The sequence below is a fragment of the Monomorium pharaonis genome, chromosome 9, assembly GCF_013373865.1.
Source record: "Monomorium pharaonis isolate MP-MQ-018 chromosome 9, ASM1337386v2, whole genome shotgun sequence".
Taxonomy (NCBI): domain Eukaryota; kingdom Metazoa; phylum Arthropoda; class Insecta; order Hymenoptera; family Formicidae; genus Monomorium; species Monomorium pharaonis.
In genome coordinates this window covers 15,358,719-15,382,054 of record NC_050475.1, presented here as the reverse complement: position 1 = coordinate 15,382,054, position 23,336 = coordinate 15,358,719, and the positions used below count along the sequence as shown (strand labels likewise).

The 23,336-nt window shown below is 37.4% G+C and overlaps 2 protein-coding genes across 2 annotated transcripts in view; one reads left to right on the top strand and one right to left on the bottom strand.

Moving 5' to 3' along the window:
- Positions 1-23,336, bottom strand: part of LOC105839279 (quinone oxidoreductase-like protein 2 homolog) — a 207,511-nt gene that overhangs the window by 120,931 nt on the left and 63,244 nt on the right. The window lies entirely within an intron of this gene.
- LOC105831643 (esterase E4) lies at positions 11,830-23,204 on the top strand. Its single transcript, XM_036292442.1, is given in 10 exon segments — positions 11,830-12,553; positions 12,885-13,025; positions 16,304-16,466; positions 16,627-16,638; positions 16,641-17,116; positions 17,189-17,357; positions 17,647-17,822; positions 17,878-18,025; positions 20,742-20,883; positions 22,419-23,204. Coding segments are annotated over 10 exon segments (2,055 nt in total). The 5' UTR covers positions 11,830-12,214; the 3' UTR covers positions 22,708-23,204.

Below are 23,336 nucleotides of genomic sequence, written 5' to 3'. Positions count from 1 at the left end.
GTTATCCGTCGACGTGCGATTATGATCCGCCAGTACCGATGGAAACTGATGAAAAGCGCGCCGGGCGGAAATACGATTCCTTTTATTTTCCTTCCAACGTCGACGCACCCACGTCGGCCGACGTCTGAGGGGTGAGGCCGCTGCCGCCATCGGCGGCGCCGTCGAGCAAGTCGGCCTCTCGTGCAAAACGTTCCCTCCCTCGTACGTGGCTCTCTCGATAAAAACGGCGTACGTACGTACGTACTAAGGTATATATGCATTTTAGAAAAAAATATTTATTCCCATTCGCGAGAGAACACGCGAATGGCGCTGTGTGCATTCGATATCAAATATTTATCCGCCACGCCGCGTCAGTGACGTATACCGCTCCCGCGGAAGACACGGAATCCTCCTCGTGGAACTTTGAAACTCCGGGCCGGGCTGGTAGTTAAGGAATGTTCCGAGTAGTTTTAAGCAGACAGTCCGGTGCGAGGTAACTTCGAAGCAACTAAAGCGAAATTTCATTAGCTCGCCTGCGGCACGTCCTTACGTATTCAGCGAGCGATTTAGAATGTCGGAAAGAAATAATAAGATAATTTTGCCATCTCGTCTTATGCAGTGGGGGGAGAGAGGGGGAGCGGTACCACGTGGGATAAGTTAAAAAAAAAAAAAAAAACTGCGTAATACGAATTATCGCTACAACAACGAGTCATCTAATCAACTCAATAGCGTCAAGAAAATTGGGGGTTCGAGGATTCGAAGCTGCCCTAGAATTGAGTATCCAACTTTCAACTTTGATTAAATTCAGACCAATTGTAGTGCATGGGACTTGCAAAAGTGCAATAATCCGTATAACATTCATGGGCGATGCGAAAATCCATATCGCTTCTCGGGCACGCTCGCGAAGAGCGATTCACCTTCGAGCAGCTCCGGCGAGGAAACGCGATGGCGGCCTCGGGAACGCGGGGCGATAAGGGCGGCGAGAAGCGGTGGCGGACTCGCGGTACGTAGTAATAGAATGGTAAATACTTCATTAGCGCGTTACTGTACCCCGGTGGCCGAGCGATGGGCCGGGAGAAATCGCGGGGCAAATGAAGCAACCCCCGTGTGGCACGCGCAGACAACGCCGTGCGTTTCTTTCCCCCCGTTCCTCTCCGGCGCGGCGCTTCCGCCGATGTTCCGCGCCTCACACGAGAGAGAGAGAGAGAGAGAGAGAGAGAGTCATTAAGGCACCCGAGTAATCGTCTCGACTATCTGCTGTTTCGCGTTCCGCTCCCGTACCGTCGGCGTATTAAGTCAGCTGTATTATAATTTTCGTGACGGCGAGCTGCAATCAACGGCGCTATTATGGACGGCGCAAGAAGTTATCGGTGTTGCCGACGTTATCTCGGGCTTGTTGAGCCACTTAACGAAGATCACGACGATCGAAAAATGACGATGACTTCATAACGAGCGCTGAGCTCGTCTCCATTATTAAATATTCAAGGGTCAAATTTAAACCAATTTCCTTAAATTGTATCTTATTGTCCTTTAACTGCCACACGTACCGAAATTGATTATTTTAATACAAAACGTAAAAGAATAACTATTATACATTTCTTCAAAACTGCATCAAACTCATTTCCATTGTTGCATTGCTCAGTTTCAAAGTAAGCAACGTTCACATTAATTAATGTAACACACCTAGCAAATATGAACTAAATTTAAACTCAAATTTCTTGAGTTTAATTGCTTAACTCTATTGTTTCAAAGTTAAATTAACCATATATTGAATGGAAACAGTTAATATTAGTGACACGAATAAAAAATTGGGCACAATTCGATATTATAAATTTAACAAGAAGGTTCTTGCCTGTAGTGCATTATTATCGTTTACTTCGCAGCGGATTCTCGATTGTAAATTCCACTCGATTCAACTAAGATAAATTTACGCAGCACGCTGCAATATCATCGTGCAATATAAATTAATATGGGGTTTACTAAAGCAAGGCTGCTATCTCGCCGATAAATAATATTATCCGCTGGTGCGGATCGGGCGCAGAAAAAGATCATTTATTCAAAACAGCAATGAGAGGCGGTAATAAAGTCAAGCCAAGTTAATAAATCATGTTGTTTCTATCACGCCCATTTCGCCGGATTGACGTGCACTTTTGACCTTTCGAATTAATTTTCTTTCCGCTCACGCTCCGCTATGTACGATGAGAAATTCTTGAGAGAGCGTTGAGTCAGGTATTACAATTTCAAGATTGCGCTTCGTATTATTCGTAACTCCTCATCCACTATCGCGAGACTTCATCTCTCTCTCTCTCTCTCTCTATTTTTCTTTCCGGATTATGTATCTTTTCTCCGCCACGCTAGCTTTTCAAGAATCCACTCAGACCTTTTTAAGAATCAACGAAATCCACGCTGGCTAACTTGAATCGCGCAACGAGACGAGAAGGGCAGAAATAACCAGCACTCGAAGCTCGCGGGATATCCCGTAGGAGGAGAGGGGGTCGAACGCGTCCTATAAAGAGTGTCGATATCTCGAATTAATCACCCCTATGATCCCCGAGGTGATCGGGGGGGGGGGGGGGTGCGCGCGCGCGCGCTCTTGAGGAATCAAGAGACTTTCGCGGACAGGTTAATGGCAATATCATTATTGCAGTCGGTCGTTATTCACTCTAACAAACTGTGCGGCGCGATGCATTAATCTCCCGGGGCAATGCATCACCGGGTGCCCCCGCAGTGCTTTCTCGCGTACGCGCCGCGATGCATGCAGTGTGTGCATGCATTCGCGCGCGGCTTGTTGCGGCATACAAGCTGCGAAAGCTGCTGCTGCTGCCGTTGCTGCCGTTGCTGCCGCTGATGCTGGTGGTTCATGTAGCAATGTCGCCGGTAGTCTAACGTGCATATTTCACTTTCGCGCGACGAAGTGCCGCCGGCCGTTTCTCTCTCCCCCTCCCCTCCCCTCGCCCCCTTTCATCCACGTCCTTCCACTTTCTCGAGTAGATTCGCGCTCGACTCCGGCGACCGGCCGAATTAAAGGGAATTTCGAGAGCGTGACGGGAAAGGCGACGCCAAAGGATCTCGCCTTTCCGACTCGGAATCCCGCCTTTTTCGCGTTTCCCAGGGACTGTCGCGGCCGTTGCGTTTAGACGAAAACACCGACATTACATCAACGCGTATTACGCGCAATAACAGAGCGAGGACTTTCCGTTCCAAATATCTTTTTGTATCATCACAATGCAAGATATATTGCACGAGTTATTTCAAGTGAAAAGCTCGAGCGCGATAAATTTACATTTTCTCGTCCGGTTTGAGGGAAAGTCGAATTTCGAATTTAAAAAATTCGAAAATCATTCATCATTAAAATTAAAAAAATTTAGATTTGAAAGTAAAATAATATTTTGACGCTAAGAAAAATATACGGGAATGATATATATGTGGTGTTTCTGCGATACGTTGAAAAACTTTACAATAACTGTACCGTGCGAAGGGCGGTTGTGGAAGTTATTTTCATTCGACGGAGTTGCCATGTATTATTCACCCTTACGTCCATGATATTTTGCCCTTGAAACGTTCTAATGCGCCTGAAAAGCACGAAGGGGAGTAAGCGCTTATGGCGTTTGACAAAAGCAACCCCGTGAGAATAAAACGCTCTTAACCCCCGAAACATCTTACACAACCTTTCCGTAACCCACCGTAGCTTCTTACCATTGTCTCCGCATGACCACGAATATTACGTTATGAAAAATATAAAAAGATCTAATGTATATTTCGGGATAAACTTACCGCCATTGGTAGAATGACGATAAATCTGGATTATAAAAGAGAGGAACAGAAGGGAATTTAGACAGATGAGCTGGGAGCCGTCTTATCTGTCTACCGGCCACTTAACCAGAAAGAAAAAGAAAGTAAAGTATCTGTCGGATAAATAACAAAATTTCAGGTCGTAAAATTACGCTCGTAAAATTAAAAATCACAAAAACTTCTAAATTGCACGGGGCAACGCAATCTTTCTCCGTGGACTGCAGGTATTACAGAAGTTAAGATAAAAAAAGTTACTTTATTTATTATGGTCTCGTATTTATTTCCGGATGTTTGTTCGCCAGTGATTCACCTCGAACCAAATTTCCTTTCAGAGCGTAAAAATGGTGAAAAACAAGACGTACAGTTCTCATTTGGCCAAGCGCTCTCATTTTCCCTTTGTTCGTAATTTCTTTACAGGAACGCGCGCGCTTTTCAACGACGGCATTAAACGAAGATAAAACCGCAACGGTAAAACAAAAAGAAAGTAAAATAATTTCAACCGTCCGGTTGGAATGCGTATAATAATGCCGCTGTGCAAATATAGACGGCGCATTATCGCGCGGCAATACGAAGACGGTCAAAGCTGACTCGTAAACGCCGATGAATAATATCGCGATTAATAATTTTCACAGTAGCGGCCAATTCGCGCCGTTTAATTCATCGTTTCGCGACATTTAATGCACGTCCTGCCTGCATTTATTCCCGTAACGCGTTACAATGTAATATCGCGTCGATGCGGTAAATTCGTTTTCTCGTGTAATCAATCGCGCACGCATACGCGCGGGGAGGGCCGTATAATTACATTTACATTAAATTCAACATTATCGACGTAACGCGATATGCGTTTAACTCTGCGGCAAAAGTCGTCGTCGCGCGCCATAAAACTGGAAATGTTTACGACGGCCGGATCGACGATCGCCTCGTCGGATCGTCGCGCCGCCGCAATGCTCGCATATACACTCCGCAAATTGGACGTGGAATGCAATTCGGGCGACGATGACGGCATCGCGGGGAAAACTTGTGCGCGGCTGTCTCGTCCCTGGAAATCATCTCGTTACGCAAATTTGTCATCGCGAGATTTACCTCACGCAGAAAATGCCTCGTGCTAAGAAAACAGTTACTCATCTTTCAATTTTCGTCTTTTAAGTAACAATTATCTTCGCAGCAAGGAATATCTCTGTCTGTGATGAGAGTCTTAAAATATCCTCATTTCGTTGGAACAAGTAATATTTATTTAAAATAAACTTCTGTAAAGATACAAGTTGACACAAAAATTTTATAATATTCTTCGAAAGAATATACCATATATCTTGTTTAAATGATAGTAAATTCTTCTAAAATTTGTGATAAGTATATTTTAAGCTCATTGTCAAAAAATAATTTTTGTCGAAGAAAATCGTTACTTATTAAGGAAAAAAATATTAAATAATCGCTTTTCTTGGCAGTATTTTTCTATGTGCGTGCACGGCCGCGACGCACAGAGACACTCGGGCGCGCTTTTCCCATTGTCTTGCTCGCAGAAGCGCGAGCAGGCCGTGCCTTTTGAAAAAGAGCGCGCGCTCGGTTTACGTTTCATTATTATAATGCACCCACCTGTGATCAAAGTTACGTTACCTCCCTTTATTATTTAATAACGCGGCGCGCGCGGTATTGACAAAGCGCGCGCTTCCACACACAAGCTCGCACACAGGACGTTCGGATTTAAATGGAATTACAGATTTAAAGGAATGGAAATGACAACGTAATGAAAACGTTCAACGCGGCCACACAATTATTAATCCTACAAACGCTAAACGATTTCAGCGGGGTTTGTAATTGTGTACATAGAGGAAGTAATTGTTACATCCGGCGATGTTAATAGCAAACGTGACGCGTCGCTCTCTCTCTCTCTCTCTCTCTCTCTCTGGGTATGCACGCGTGCGGCAACCGGCAGGAAAATTGGTTACAAAGTAATCGCAAACGAACGTCGTCAAGAATGAGGAAAATTAGTCCGCGTGCCGATGCCGAACGCGCGCTATTTCCGGACGGCGTTCTTGCCGCCCGCGATGATGCATGACCGTACCGCGCACTGCAATTAGTCCACGACGTGACAAATAGACGAATGCATAATACGGCGCGCGGCGTTCGCCTTTAATCAAACACGACGTGCTCCTACGTGCACGTGGATACGGAAGCAGCCGATATTAAATCATATTGACGTTCTACCCAATCCAACCTCCTCACGACTATTCGAGACCCGCCATTACGCGAGCGGGTACCATGGAATTATCTTACTTTTCGTCGTCTTCGGCGGTTCTTATTCGCGTAACGTTAAGTGTATACATTTTAAATCCTAATCTCAGATCTGAACTGTAGCGTGCGTGTTAATTTAACAATTCCGCGACATAACAATTCCATATCTCACGACCGTTTCAGGATCCATAATCAACTGTATGTTGTCAATCTTTCTAAACGGTTCGAAAATTCCGCGAAGCATATCCCCTGTGATATTAAAATACAAAGATCCTACGTACAATCGCATTATGTCCCGTTTGTCGCTTAGGCATTAGGTTCGGTATCGAATTATCCATGCGGTTCTTTTCAGCTTGTGTGTACTGTACTAGGATAGGCACTCCAAGAAGCTTTTGGCCTGACAGACTAAGAGCGAGTGTCACACTCTCTGGATCTTTAAATTGTACATGAAAAGTACCTTTGAATCTTCGAGTTTTTTTACATGTGAGTGTTACAAATCTTACGTCTTGTACTTTGCCGACACTTAAGAAGAACTCTTCCAAAAAATCGCGTGCACAAATTTGTCGGCTTAATTGCATATAAAAGACAATCCGTGCATCTCGCTCCTCCAGTGTCAATTTATCTCGAGATCGTGAACGTGAACGCGAGCGATGTTTGCTCTTCTCAGGTGTTTTACGACTAGAGCCATGCTCCTTGGAGGACTTGGAAGAGGAGTCTTGTTCCCCTTTCTTGTACGGTGCCTCCAGTATCGCCTCGACATCCAAATCCTCGGCCACGTATTAGCAGATCACAGAATTTCATGCTGCTTGCGAACAAGAGATGCAAGAGAGAGAGAGAGAGAGAGAGAGAGAGAGAGAGAGAGAGAGAGAGAGAGAAGGAGGATACGTGAATTGCGAGGATTTCGTGGAAGGATCTGAAGCTATTGACGGTAAGCTACAACACGTACAGACTCGGTAAACGCCGTGAACAAGAGCGATTCTTCAAGAAATTGAGACAAAAACGCGAAAATTATCGTTATACGACAACCACAGCGACGATGACGTAGCACAGAACGACGTTAGCAGATCAAATAAGATGGCCACTACCGGATTTGATCATTATCCGCCCCTGCGCCATTAAGCAGACAACGCTAATTGCATGCACGTACAAAAATGAAATAAGTTTGCGATAATAGATAACGTTAGAACGTTTTGTAGTGTAACTGTTTTGAAATGACAGCGCGCCTGGCCCGCGTTTAATTTATGACGCATCGCGCTCTGTCAGGATTATAACACACTGATAGCGCTCTCGTTATTTTTTTTTTCATTACTTTGCATAGAGATATGCTTTCATTGTCAAAGTCGGCAAATTAGGTCTCTACTCAGCAAACAAAGTAACGTTAAATGACATCTTAATGACGTCTTCCCGATCATAACACATCATTGAAATGATATTTCTACTTTTTATTCCTTAAATTCACGTTGCAAAAAATGTATAAAGATTGATCCTTAGAGCTAATCTAATACAGGTATACTATATCTAATTAGAAAATCCAAATATACGGGCGCTTCTCAATCTCGATATAGAGTTGAGATTAATATCATAATTGCTATCGGAATTTGTACTAAACATGAAGAATTTAAAAAACACGGTAGGAAAAACGGAGATTACGAGGGAAAGCGAAAGACTGTGATCGGCAGGAATCTGCGGTCAAGTAACACGGCATAATTAATGACGAGGAGATAAACGGCTTGGTAAACGATGCGTAACGAGTGAAGGTGCCGTGGAGATTTCGTGCGGAAACGGACCGGAAACTCCCGAGGGAAAACCCCTTGTCAGGAAATTGTTAGGACCTGAACCGCCGGCGGAAGCGGATTCTCCGCCGCGGCAGCGGAGATGGTGGTGGAGATAGTGGTGGCGGTGGTGGCAGTGGCGGTGACGGTGACGGTCGGAACGTAGAAAACCAAGAAGAAAACCCACGGGATGCGGTAAGAGCATCGGTGAAACTCAAATTAGACGGTCGCTCGACTTGAGATAAACAAAGAACGATCGCTCCTCAAAGCCGTATCCGTGTAGCGGATTTGATGATAAAAAAATCAATGTCATTCAAGGTACTCGCCTCTTGCGGAAACATCGAGGGGAAAAAAGCACGTTAGTGCCTGCTACCTCCAAACCGAATAAGTTTGAATAATGGTTTAACATACTTTCTTAAAAAAAAGATATATATTTGACAGTAGATTTATTACATACTTGGAAACGTTTATATATATATTTCTTTTTAAAGATATTACTTTATTTCAGCTTTTACGACAGCTCTTGCGAAATGGTTGGCATTTCAAGTTTCAAATAACCCTGCGCGATTGTTGACATTGTGAAGTATGTAGTGCCACGGCGGAGAGCTAAAATGCAACGTGTTGAATAATGGAATGGTTACGAGTAACCCGGGTTAAGTTGCTCATCTATAATAATGTGCAGTATGTAGCTAAGCTCCGCCAAAAGCCGCATTACCCCTCGCTTAATAATACGTCACGGTTGATAGAGATCCTTCTCGTGAATAAATGATATAAAGACGGCGGCGAGGCGAGGACGGAATATTCAATCACTTCCTTCGGAAAACAAATATTTTCCAACGTTTTGAGAGCTAAATGTAAAGAATAACTGAAAACGTAGATTAGCCGTATGTGCAATGCATTTCGTTCGTTTACTTTGTACGCTTTAACTTGGCGAAGTTAACAATTTTATCAATTCCTATTTGACACAAATCGTATCATTTGCCCTCGAGCTATACGAGCGCTTATTCTTATTAGATAATACTTTATCTGCACGCATTATGATAAAAGTTTCAAGAAAAGCAAATTAAGTTGATAAATTAACGGCGAATCAAGGTTTAAATGCACTCAATTTCACAGTCAAACTTTACTGTGCCTTTTTTAACGTGACAAATTGTTTTTAAAAATATACAAATTGTAGTCTAATTTTCGAGCGATACATTTATTATGGCGTCTAAGTCATGTTTCATTTCCTTAAATTTATCACTTTGTTATGATTTGAATACTCTCTTTTTCTCTTCGCAGAATATTTAAAGAATGAGTTTAATTTTAAATCTTTACGCAAAATTATTCAAAATATTTATATGTACCTAGTGTTATCAGGTTGAAGGATTTTCCACTAAATTTGAGTTTCTTTGATAAAACAACGTAGTACATCAATTGATAAATTAATTATTAACTTATACTATCAGAGAAAAACGGAAAAATTTTGTTTCAAGCTTGTAACGAGCCGTTATCCGCAACCGGGATAAGCCGGTAAAAACATATAAGGCCGTTACCCTCTACCTCGTGTAGGCACTCCGCTCCTTACTTTTCTGCCCCTCTCGTGCTCTAGGAGGCCAGGCTTAATCCACCCGGAGGTACGATCAGCTCAGTCCGCTGATCGGGAAGATCTTCCTTCTCTTGATCGGTGGAGGGTTTTTATACGTACCTCCGGGTGGATTGAGCCTGGCCTCCTAGAGCACGGATTGAGTGCGAGCCTAACCTCGAATTCCCGTCGACACGCATTGAGTGTCTCCCGAGTCGCGAAGTGAGCGACGATACACCAGCACGATCCTCATCCCGGCCACGAGGTAAGTCGTCCGGCACCGCCATCACCGACACGAGCGCCGCCTCGCGCCGCACAGCAGCAGCTGTACTGCTACGAGCGCCGCGATTACCGAGACCGGCCGCGACCGCCAATCACAGCGCCGACCGACTGACGCACTATAGAGTTGTCGATATCGAAAAATAATATCAAATGTGAATATATTCATTAATTTAAAAAGTATTTATAATATATTCGTATCGAATAAATATCTAATACATCGAATAAAATATCGAATAATCCATATTATTTTATAAAAATTATTATAAACTTTTTATTATAATGATTTTAGCTTTTTTTATAAAAAGTGTAAGAAAACATTTTATTTTTTTTTACACTAAAGTATTAAAATACAGTATTGCATATAAGGGCCATCACACACGAAATAACATACGCTGGGCTGCGTTTGGAAACGTCCACCCGAGTGCTCTCGGGTATTCATTCTATCCTTGTTTTCACATTGAAAGAACAACAAGGATAGAATGATACCCGAGAGCACTTGGGTGACGTTTCCGAACGCAGCCCTGCATTAATATGTATAGCATAAGAACGCTAGGCCAATAAGCATCTTATGTATATCAATATGGCGACTTTATGTTGGGAGCTCATTGGTTCAACGGTCTTATGCTATGCATATGCAGCTTATGTTATGTTATGTTAATTCGTGTGTGATGGCCCTAAGGATTTGTATTTTAAAATGATCTCTTTTAAAAAATATTCGTTTTTAATATTGTTGTTGAAATAGGTTAAAAGTATTTATTCAATATTTTATTCATATTTTTTTTATTCGATATTCTTATATTGAAGTGAAAAAAATATCGAATATTCGATAATATCGATTTTCGATAAACATCTCTAGTCGCACTAGCCGTGCGCCACCGCGGCCAATCAGAGCGACGTACGCGCCCGCGTACACACACACATAGATAACTCGCTCCTCGCAATACGAGGCAACATATGTACATACATATTCCCACACAGCACACTTTATCCTAGGGATGTCCCTGGGATGTCATTTTGGGATATCGCAATATCGTTGGATATCCGTGGACCGTCTGCGATATCCGAGGGATATCCAAGGGATGCACAAATGTCCACCGATTTGACATCCTGTAGATATCTCAAACGATATCCAGAAGATGTCCAAGGAATTTCCTGAGATATCGTAATATACCCTAGAGAAAAAATTTGTCAGAATTTTTAAAATTTTTTTCAGGATTTCTGGTATATAAATATTCCGATCTTTTATAAGAATTGAAACGTTTCTCGGAAAAACTTTAAAAATGAAAAATTTTGATTAATTTAGAAAATTTTTGAATATTTCTAAATATTTTTGAGAGTTTCTAAGAATTGAAGAAAACTTGAACAAAAAATTAATTTTGTAAGAAAAAGAAGACTATAACAACATGTTTCAGCCAAGCCACAATCGTACCCGTTAAAGCATGTTAATTTCTATATCTGAAAAAACGGTCACTCATCCAAGTGTCAACCATCGCCGACGTTGCTTGACTTCGAAGATCTACGCATCCTAATGCCACGTACGTAATCCATAAACACTTCTTGTCTATGCATACATATCATTACAATAGATGTTATCAGAAGGATGAAATATGTATAGTTAATTTATATTTTTATGAATAAATATGAAGTTTTAGTTTTTTATTCATTTTTACATATGCGTGCAAAATAGCATGTAGAATAATTTATTAAAAAGTTTGTTTTTGCTCCGTTTGTATAAAATCAGAAAAATTTTTTAATGTCATTTTTTATAATGTTTTAGTATTATTAATATATACCACATTGTTTCGATAAGTGTGCTTTCTTTATGTTCTGTTTTAATTTACGTTTCTTAGAGATTTAATTAACGCTTTTGTCACTCTTTTATTACATTATAATTCACTTTTCCTTTACACTTGATTTACGCTCTATTAATTGTAGAGATAAAAGATATGATGGGATATTATCTGGATGTAATAGGATATCGTAAGATATTATAGAATATCTTACAATATCTTATAATATTTTAAGATATTTTTGGGGAATATCGAAATATATTAATGGGACATCATATGATATCTTAAGGTATTTTACGATATTTTAAGATATTTTTGTAGAATATCCCGGGAGCTACTCATTGAGATATCCGTGGGATCGCCTTTGTCTGTCTGGGATAATTTAGGCATCCTCAGGATAAAGTGTGCTGTGTGGGTTAGAGTGGGGCATTGTATTATATTAGCATAGGACATTCTCATTAGTTATAATAAATTACATATTAACCGAACATATACCTCGTCTCTTTACTCACTGAGTCCACCGCCCGGACTCTGAATCCCGCGGCTATCCGCGCTGACAATTTTAAAACCACGATTCACGGTTACAAGCTGTTAGCGATATTCGGAAGATTTCAAAGTACGCATTAGAAGAAGATCTTCCGAACAACCTGGCAACGCTGCTTGTGTTGATCAACGTTTATAAACTTAATAACGCTGTAAAATCTCTCGGCTCAGCTTGATACTGGTTCGTCACTTTCATACGAATTAAACGTACTGCGTACGTGTCACGTGATATATCTCGATAACATATCTCGCGGTTCTACATGCAAAATTGTCCTCCTCATTTCAGTTGTTTTACATCCACGCGCGATACAAGTAGCATCTCTCGCGACAAATATACGAGACAACGCGAATCTCTCGCACGTTGCGCTATGTCGACACTGCGCTCGCGGTTAAACGAAAAAATCTGGCGATGCGTGTGCAGCCTTGCGCTTTTGCTTATTCTCGCAGACGGTTTGTTCATCGATTCCGACAAACTTGTTGTCAACACGAAATGGGGCTTCGTCCGCGGCGAGTGGAGTAAAACGGTGCGCAATCGAACAATCATGAACTTTCTCGGGATACCGTATGCTCTACCCCCAGTCGGCGATTTGAGGTTCAGGGTGCGTAGTCTATACACGCGCGGATATCGGTTTTCTTTTCTTTAATATTACAAATTCGTTGATAAAGATGATAAAACTCATCTTGCAAAAATTTTGAGGAACTCTAATAATTTTTGAGTCCAGGGCAGCGATCGTGTAACTTTTTCCTTAGGGCGAAAACGTGAAAAGTGAAAAGTTTCATGTAACTATCTCTTTCTATTGGTATTGAATAGAAAGAGACAGTAACTTGAAACTTTTCACTTTTCACGTTTCCGCCCTAGGGGAAACATTACATGATCGATACCCTGGACAAATAAAAATCAGAGTTGTTTGTGTTATCTTGTGTTGTTAGAGCCCGCAACGGTGGAATCGCACGTGGACGGAAATTCGTGACGCTTCGATCGATGGGAATAGATGCATTCAATTTGACTCTCACGCCACCAACGTTATTGGTAACGAGGATTGCCTTTATCTAAACATCTTCGTTCCCGGCGTAAGTAATGCACGCATATACATTTTTGTTAAATATTGATCATAATGCATTTAATCGAGTATGTGCAATAATAATAAAATTCTACCAGAAATGAATGTGTGAATGAATGTTCTCGCATAATCAAATAATAATTAGCATCACGTGCGGTTTTTGTAATTCTACCAAAAGTTTGAAAACAAATGGAGAATTGCAATGTTCCAAGAACGAACGCGAATTTAATTAGACCACGAGGTCTAACGACTAATCTAATGGCTTAATTAAACTCAAACGGATCAAGGTTACGTTGTTATTGTGACAGCGGTTTTCGCGTTATAGTCTAAAAGCTAGCTACATAAAAATAGCATCAATAAGCATTATGGAAAGTCTCTAGCTAAAAAGGGTCCTTTTGTATTGCCGAACATTAAATCGCCAGTCTGCCTGAGCGGTCAGGAAGATTAAGGGGGGGGGGGGATAAAGATAATAAATTTCATGACAAAAAAAAGAATAAGATTCAAGCATAAAATCTGCGGGAATGTTTAGTGTTTATTGAAACAAGATGTCATAATTATTGGCAGATTGATTCAATGTTGGCAGACTGTTTGCTGGAAGAGAAAGTGTCGGCAGACCGCTTCAGAGTGGCGAAAAATTAGTAGTAAAAAAAATTATAAGATTCAAAGCTAAAAAATAATGTAATAATTTATACGTTTAGAAAACGATATGCAAAAAGGCAAACTGAAAAGTGAAAGATAACATCGAGGCAGACTGCGATAAAGAGCGCGAATCGTAGTTCGGGTGATCGTAGCGTGCGCTTGCTGCGCTTACCAAATAATAGTAAAATAATAGCAGAGAATAGCAGAAAATAATAAAATTTAAGCTAAAAACTTGCGCTACCTCCTTAATAATTTTAAAATAAGTTCAATAAACCGAAGCAGATCAAAATTCAGATGCTAATATATTCATAGAGTGTTAAATGAATGTAGTGAGTGCTCATAATAATACGCGATCTCATGATTTTACCATTCTCTTTACACCGAAGTATTTATTTTTTAAAATCATTTTCTAAACCTAGATGTGTGAGATGAACTTGTAACAATACACCACAGACGCGCGCTAATTGACTTTTTATTTTTTACTTTTTAAAAATAAATTGCAATGATGATTGTATAGATAATCATCTATAAAAATTTGACAGCTGTAAAAATTTAATGTATTTAACGTTAATTGTAACAAATTAAATGTAATTTATTCAATGTTGGCAGTTTTTAATAAACTCTCTGCAAAAAAATTTGCAGAGAGTTAAAAGTAAAACCATGATAAAATTATATATTTGACGAAATCAAAAATTTTTTGGTGTCTCTCTCTTTCTCTCTCTCTCTCTCTCTCTCTCTCTCTCTCTCTCTCTCTCTCTTGCTATCTTTAGTTAAATTATTTTTTTATATAATATTCTTCGTTTTCTCTATAAAAAAGTAGATATTATATTCTATAATATTCATGCTGTCAGATATAAATTTCTAAAATTTATATAACAATTAAATGATAACAATCTTTGTAGCATTTTCTGAGATATTAAATTATTTATTTACACATTAATTATAATTTATTTACATGTATAAATGATTTACTTTATTTTACTTTTCTTCTTTTTCTTCTTATTTCTTTTTAAGTATTTTTAATTTCGTTTTTCTTGCGAAAAACTGTCAACAATGAAATCACTTATATGGCTTTTTAAAGAAAAAATTTATTTTTATTTTTTTAAGTAAATTGCAACAATAATTTTATAAATAACTCTATATAAAGACAGTTGTCAAAATTCAGTTGCAATGATAGTTACTCTCGCAGTTCCATCATTTAAAGCAATAGCATTAGAAAATATTTTTTCTATTAATACGTAATATGTGAAATGTAAAAACGGAAGTACTTGCTTGTAGATGATAAAGCTGATCAATCGGTTGCTTTAAATGATACAAACACTTTGGAAAAAATTGAAACTGTGCGACAAAATAATTTGATTTATTATCATCAAATATATAAAATAAATCTTTTTAACAAGAATATTACTGCCCCAATCCACTTTGTAAAAAAAAGACGTTACCATTTTATTGTTGCCGCTTTTCCACGATGCTTCTTTTGCTACGCTTACTTCGAACTGCGAGATGATTGTTATATAAATTTTAGAAATTTATATCTGACAGCATGAATATTATAGAATATAATATCTACTTTTTTATAGAGAAAACGAAGAATATTATATAAAAAAATAATTTAACTAAAGATAGCAAGAGAGAGAGAGAGAGAGAGAGAGAGAGAGAGAGAGAGAGAGAGAAAGAGAGAAACACCAAAAAATTTTTGATTTCGTCAAATATATAATTTTATCATGGTTTTACTTTTAACTCTCTGCAAATTTTTTTGTAGAGAGTTTATTAAAAACTGCCAACATTGAATAAATTACATTTAATTTGTTACAATTAACGTTAAATACATTAAATTTTTACAGCTGTCAAATTTTTATAGATAATTATCTATACAATCATCATTGCAATTTATTTTTAAAAAGTAAAAAATAAAAAGTCAATTAGCGCGCGTCTGTGGTGTATTGTTACAAGTTCATCTCACACATCTAGGTTTAGAAAATGATTTTAAAAAATAAATACTTCGGTGTAAAGAGAATGGTAAAATCATGAGATCGCGTATTATTATGAGCACTCATTACATTCATTTAACACTCTATGAATATATTAGCATCTGAATTTTGATCTGCTTTGGTTTATTGAACTTATTTTAAAATTATTAAGGAGGTAGCGCAAGTTTTTACATGTTATCTTTCACTTTTCAGTTTGCCTTTTTGCATATCGTTTTCTAAACGTATAAATTATTACATTAATTTTTAGCTTTGAATCTTATAATTTTTTTTACTACTAATTTTTCGCCACTTTGAAGCGGTCTGCCGACACTTTCTCTTCCAGCAAACAGTCTGCCAATAATTATGACATCTTGTTTCAATAAACACTAAACATTCCCGCAGATTTTATGCTTGAATCTTATTCTTTTTTTTGTCATGAAATTTACTATCTTTATCCGCCCCCCCCCCCTTAATCTTCCTGACCGCTCAGGCAGACTGGCGATTTAATGTTCGGCAATACAAAAGGACCCTTTTTAGCTAGAGATTTTCCATAATGCTTATTGATGCTATTTTTATGTAGCTAGCTCTCGGTCTATTAAACGTTCGGCGCGCTTATTAAATATTTTGTTCCTCCATTTATTTATACGATCATTTTGTTACTCTGTAAATTTATCAAAAGTTTTTAGACAACCGGCAGAGATTTGCAGAACTACCAGTTTTAGTTTTCGTGCACGGCGGTGGATTTGTATCAGGAAGTAGCTATAGCAAACTATATGCACCGGATTATTTGCTGGATCAAGATATAATCCTCGTCACGTTGAATTACCGACTTTCTGCTTTAGGTGAGATAAAACGAATTATCGTACGTAAGTGTCGGCGATACGTCGATTTTTTTCCTTACGATAATAGGTCAGACGTTATCGCACACTGAATATTGGCATGAAACAAACGAGATAGATGTTTTTGCAATCTATAATAACGACGCGTATTCAAATCATTTAGGATTCTTTAGCACAGAAATGAAATCTCACCGGGTAATTACGGCCTTAAAGATATAAAGGTTGCCCTCGAATGGATACAACAAAACATCCACAGCTTTGGAGGAAATCGCGCGTCTGTAACTCTTATGGGACACAGTGCCGGTTCAGCGGCAGTTCATATTCTTGCTCTCTCAAAGAAGACCGAAGGACTCTTTCACAGATACATCCTGCTAAGCGGTTCCGCCTTGAGTCCATGGAGTTATCATCCGCCAAGAAGGTATAGACAAGTATGTTTGAAATTGGCCGAACTTGTCGGCTGTTTACAGAAGAAAAACGACGGCGTGATCGCGTTGAACGAAACAACCACTGAAAATCCGATGGGAGAAGACGTAAGGACAAGCGTCTACGACGACATTGCGCATCCGGACTATGAAGAGACAAACGACGAAGAGATAATGAAATGCATGAGAATGGTCGATGCGAGAAGAATAGAAACGATGACACGAAATTTCGTAAGTCATGCTGTCAGTATAATCATATAAATGTTTACATATAATGAATTTTGTGTTTTTGTTCCTTGTTAGAATGTTTGGAGAAATAATCCAATGTGTAAATTTGGTCCCACATTGGAGGGTGAGTCGAAAGACGCTATCCTAACGATGCAACCATGGAAAATAATGAAAAACGGACTATTTCGTGATATACCGGCGATAATGCTGGTCGTAAAGGACGAGGGTTTAATGAAGACGCTCTGTAATTTTCCATCATTTTATTTATCATAATAATATTTAATTAAGTAAAGCTGTCACGCAAATTAATTAACGGCGTCAGATAATTTTCCCGGGCAGAAGAAATGTAGTTACAATTTGGATCATTAAATTAATTAATTTTACATTAAATAAAGTTAAAAGTCTCATTTTATATCGAGGAAATATTATAGCTAGAGGAAGCTCATTTTTCTAGCGAAGAAATTATTTCTAAATTCTTAACTAAATTTCGACGCGGAGAAGAAAGAAATCGATGACGTTCTTATTCGTTTCAGTTTTACTCACAAATCCCGACATCGAAAACGAACTGATAGAGAATTTCGAAGAATATTTGCCCTATTTTATGGAGTCTCACGAAGTTATATCAAACACTAGCGTTTTCGCTTCCGCGATACAAGATTTTTACTTTAACGGAAATGTGACGCTGAATCTCATGCATAACGTTACGGAGGTAAGTTCGAAGGTGAATACACGGAAAACGTTTGACAGCGAGATCATTCCTCCAGATGATGACTGATGGCTTGATAGTATGGCCGATGCTTCAAACTCTGCAATATCTGTCGGAAATAGGACATTCTAATATTTATTTTTGCTACTTTGCATACGAGGGCACGTTTACAGACACCTTCGTTTCGGGTATGCTGAATCACTATGGTACGTCATTCTTATCGATTTTATCTTTCTTCTTGATTTCCGTAATGTTAGAAAAAGATAAAAGAATTAGAGTTGAGATTAATTTTTTACAAAACATTTCTCGGAACTTTATTTGCTAATTCTAGTTAGTAAGTGAAATAAATAATTAAAATTATTGATTTCATCATAATAATATATTTTTCTTTTAGTTTTTTAAATATTCTCTTTAAATGTGTATTCAATAAAAATAATAATTAGAAAAAACTACTCGAAAAGTAATATAAAAGAGAAGGATCCAAAGGATTCTTTATCATCAGTTATTAATATTTTTTGCAACTGAAAATATAGTGTGTGAAGCGTATCATTCCGTGGAAAATCATAAATTTATGAGATTCTGGATATATTTTTAATAGTTCTAGAGTTTCTGATAGTAACTAAGTAACACAGAGCTCTACTCATTCAAACAAAAAAACGCATAAGTACAAAGTGATTTGCCAGGTTCACACAGCAAATCACTTTGTCCTACAAAGATTTCAATGACATATTTTGCAGTACATTAATAAATTTAGATCAAACAAGTGTGTTAAGTCGACACAACTGGCAATATTTTATTGATTAAACTTCATGACGTTTCGGTCATGGTTTTTGGCTCTTCTCAAGTGTACAATTTACCCGGTTGACTCAAGAAAATCTTCAATTTTACGATTATGTGCCCAGACTACGTCATAATCTGAAAGCTGGGTCACATAACGGATATATATGGATACATAATTTTTTTTTTACTAATTAATGTAATATATAAAATTTGAAATCCAAGTTATACATAATGAAATTAAAAAGAAATTAAGAAATTAACTTACAAATTTGTGCGTCACCAGAAATAATAATAATTAACATAATAAATAGTTAATAATTTTATAATTTTGAACTTCTTTGAGCGTTTTTAAGAAGCACATCAATTACGTATTGTATTGTAACAAGCAGCAGACTAAGCAAAGTAAATAGCAAATGAAAACCGTAAGCTATGATTGTGAAGGTTGTCGTCATCGATTTTAGTCAGTGTAATGAAAACAAAAAACATAATTATGTGTCGCAAATAGGCTTGTCGTATATCGCGTTCAATTTTCCGTATCTTTTTGTAAGTTTATCGTGTTCTTATTTTTCTTTACAAGAAACATTTCAGAAATCTCTCTTTTCTTAATATGTTTCTCGCGATGCAATATTTTAGGTTTTGACCAGTCATGTTTGTTCAAAATGCGATGTTTGCTGACCACAGAATGATTGCTGTCATGCTTCTTGATATTATTACAATGTTCATTTATTCTTGTTTGCCTCTTGGTTTGTCCGATGTAAGATGCAGGACAGTTGGAGCAGTTTATTCTGTAGACCAACTCAGTCTGCATTCCTTCCTCCAATCTATCCTTGCTTCTTTTTATTACGTTGTCAAGTTTTTTGGTACACTGAAACGAGCATCTATACCAAATTTTCTCAGATTTTGGCCGATGTTTTCACTCGAGTTTTTGACATATGGAATGGTAATATAATTGGTTGAGCGGTTGGTGTTTTTTATTCATAGGACCATCCCCCACGATTTTTAAATTCTTTTAGGGTGGTATTCATAGTCGAATCTTATTTAAAGATCGTCTCAAGCAATGTCTCAAGATGCTAATACGGCTCTATGATTGGCTGATGGCATCTTAAGACAGTACTTAAGATGAGCTTAAATATAAGATCCGACTATGAATACCGGCCTTACTTCTTTTTTCAATACATTTGTTGATGACATTTATCAAAAAGCAATTGTTTAAAAGAATTTGTTTAATAAATTGAATGTTTTTCTCATGGAAACGTGTGTCAGAAAGTAGGATTGCCCTGTCTACAAGATTTGTAATGGCGTTTATTTTATATTTATAAGGGTGATTAGATAAAAAGTTGACGTATCGACCCGAAAAGGTAGGCTTCCGATACCAGTCAGTGATTAATTTGTCACCGTTTCTGATTACTGTAGTGTCTAAGAAATTTAACGCGCCATTTTCTGTTTCATACGTGAATTTTAACCTTGGATGATATTCATTAAAGGTATTTAGGATGTCATTAACTTTACTTTTAGAACAATTACGAAAATATCGTCAACATATTGGCCATACACCGGAACATTGAAATCTAATAGACCTAAGCAGTGCGTCTCAAGGTCGTCCATAACTTGGCAATATATTGGCAAGGATAGGTGACAAGAGGGAAACCCATCGGGCTACCAAAAATCTGCTCATAAGTCTATCCGTTATGTGACCCAGCTTTCAAATTATGACATAGTCTGGGCACATGATCGTAAAATTGAAGATTTTCGTGAGTCAACCGGGTAAATTGTACACTTGAGAAGAGCCAAAAACCATGGCCAAAACGTCGTGAAGTTTAATCAATAAAATATTGCCAGTTGTGTCGACTTAACACACTTGTTTGATCTAAATTTATTAATGTACTGCAAAATATGTCATTGAAATCTTTGTAGGACAAAGTGATTTGCTGTGTGAACCTGGCAAGTCACTTTGTATTTTTTTGTTTTAATGAGTAGAACTCTGTGTTTCAACTATCAGGAACTCTAGAACTATTAAAAAATATATCTAGAGCTCTCATTAATTTATAATTTTCCACGAAATGATATGCCAGCTTCACACACACACGAAAATATAACATATATCCTTAAGGTACTGACATAAATTTAAATCTATTGTTCTAGGTGTTACTCATGGCGATGATTTAAACTATCTATTTCCTATATTGAATAATAAGTATCGCAATGTATTACTAAACAATACACCGAGCGATATTACCATGATTAATATCATGACGGAGATGTGGGCGAGTTTTGTGATTGAAGGGTAAATAAAATTAATATTATTATTATGTCATAACTTCTCTAGTAGCATAAAACATTGAGAAATGATTGAAAATATTTTGGGTATGAATTGTTTCCCAATATTGTAAAGTAGACGCTTTGTTTTATTTAACTAATATTGGTTCAATAATATTGGATCAATATTAAGAAACCATATTTGTCCAATCCAGGACAGCAAATCCAGTAAAAAAAAATTGAAAAAATTCGTACTGTTTTCATGAAAATATCTAAATTCACGAATCTAATGTTGCTTAATTTCTACGATAATCTTATCTAAGCGTGGTCACCCAAACTTAATTACACATATTCATCCATTGTTTAATTTCTATAATCGGTCACCCATTTTTAATTGTCAGCCGCCGCCGATGATGCTTCACCTCGAAGTTCTTACGCAAACTAACATCGTGATGATCCATGAGTACTCGATGCTTACGAACACATATTTGTTATAGATCAATTCAATAGATATTATCAGAGAGATAGACAACATATTAAACTATATTTATATAAATACAAAATAAACACACACACACACACCATACACACGCACGCGCGCGCGCGCATTATAGTATTGTCTAATGCACTTTCAATGTAAATACCATAATATAGTAAGTTAATTATTCGACTGATAAATGTTTTAAACATAAAGTTAAAATTGCTTATTTCGGAAAACACAAAATTATAAATGTAAATTATTTACACGTACTGGCATATGATATTGTGATATTGGCAGTATATTAACATTTATTGCGTAATCAATATTCGCTTTTTATTGGAAAATCTTAGCCAATGCATTTCCAATGTAAATGCAATACCGTATAATTATTGGTATGTAATATTGATAGTATATTAGCATTTGTTCTATGTATATTCAATATTGAAATCATATAAAATCTTGGCCAATACCAACATAAACGCAATATTAAAATGCAATTAATGTACAATATTGTATGCAGTATATTTGTATTTATTGTATGATCAATATTAAAATTATATTGGAAAATCTTGGCCAATACTGTTTCAACATAAACTCAATATTAAAATGCAATTAATGTATAATATTAGCAGTATACTTGCACATATTGTATGACCAATATTGACGCCACATTGGGAAAAGATTGGCCAATACATGCCTTAGAAAACCAATATTTAATCAATATTCGTCAATATTCCGCCAATGTACTGTGTTACTAGAGTTACTATTATTATTATTAATATTATTGTTCACGAATATCTTTATGAAAGATATAATATTTAATATTTTTGCGCATAAATTTAAATTATGTAAATTATCAAAAAAGTCTATGCAACGCAAGTATATCTGAAAAAATTAAGCAATTATTGAAATTGTAATTTTCCGGAAATGAAAGTTGTTTGAACATACCACGCTCTGTTTGCAATGGTATCACGTTGCATGATTATTCATTCAAAGCCGATAGAAATATCGGCAATATTGCTAGAAAATTTCGTTCTCCACGAAATGATTTCATGATTATAATATTTATTACTTATGTACAGGATTCCGAAAGCGCGACTGATCCTCCCGTGGCCCAATTACCACGATCATCATGAGTTCATGAGATTCGGGATTGGCAAATCACCAGAATTTGAAGTGCAAGCCAATTTCATGTTTGATAGAATGGAATTCTGGAAGAAGTTAATGCACAACGAATCGGCAGAATCGATGGACGACGTGTTTGTCAGTGCATCGCCAAAGTATACCGGCATTAGCGCTAACGCTAATGCGATTGATCGTAGGATAACAGTTCATTTGGCATCAGTAGCAGTAATCTTTTTCTACATATAAATGAAATTGTATTTCTCCCTGAAAAGAAATTGTACTGTTAGGTATGATAAGCATACTACATATATGTATAGTTTAACAAAAAAGTAATATTACAGTGAGACTAATCATTTTTGTTAGATTCATCATTTAGTTTTTTTGAATACGAATCCAGTTTCCAGGTTGTTTCACATCACGTCACAATTTTGATAAATTTGTTAATATTACAAAAAGAAAAAACTATTTGTCCGGATGTATACGGTTTTCATGTAATTTGTCTTATTATAACGTTGTCCTGTGTATTGTCCTGTGTAACGCACTGAAGAAGTTTCATTGCAATCAAAATTAAATATGTCACTGAAACTTTCAACCGAGAAATTTTTTGTAGTTCTGATTAATCAAATATTTACGGTAAAATGTAAGGTATATAAGTAAAAATGCGCCAATGTATGATAAATATCTTATTAATTATGATCAAACACGCAAATAAAATCCTTTTGAGGACCGAAAGTTCCAACGTATTTAATTTTACGTTTTATTTCCGTTTATGATAGCATTACGTCGCATGATCTGTACAAAACTGAAGAATATTAAATCGCTGGGAAATTTCATTCTATGATTCAGCGACGACCGGACGATCTTACCGATCGTAA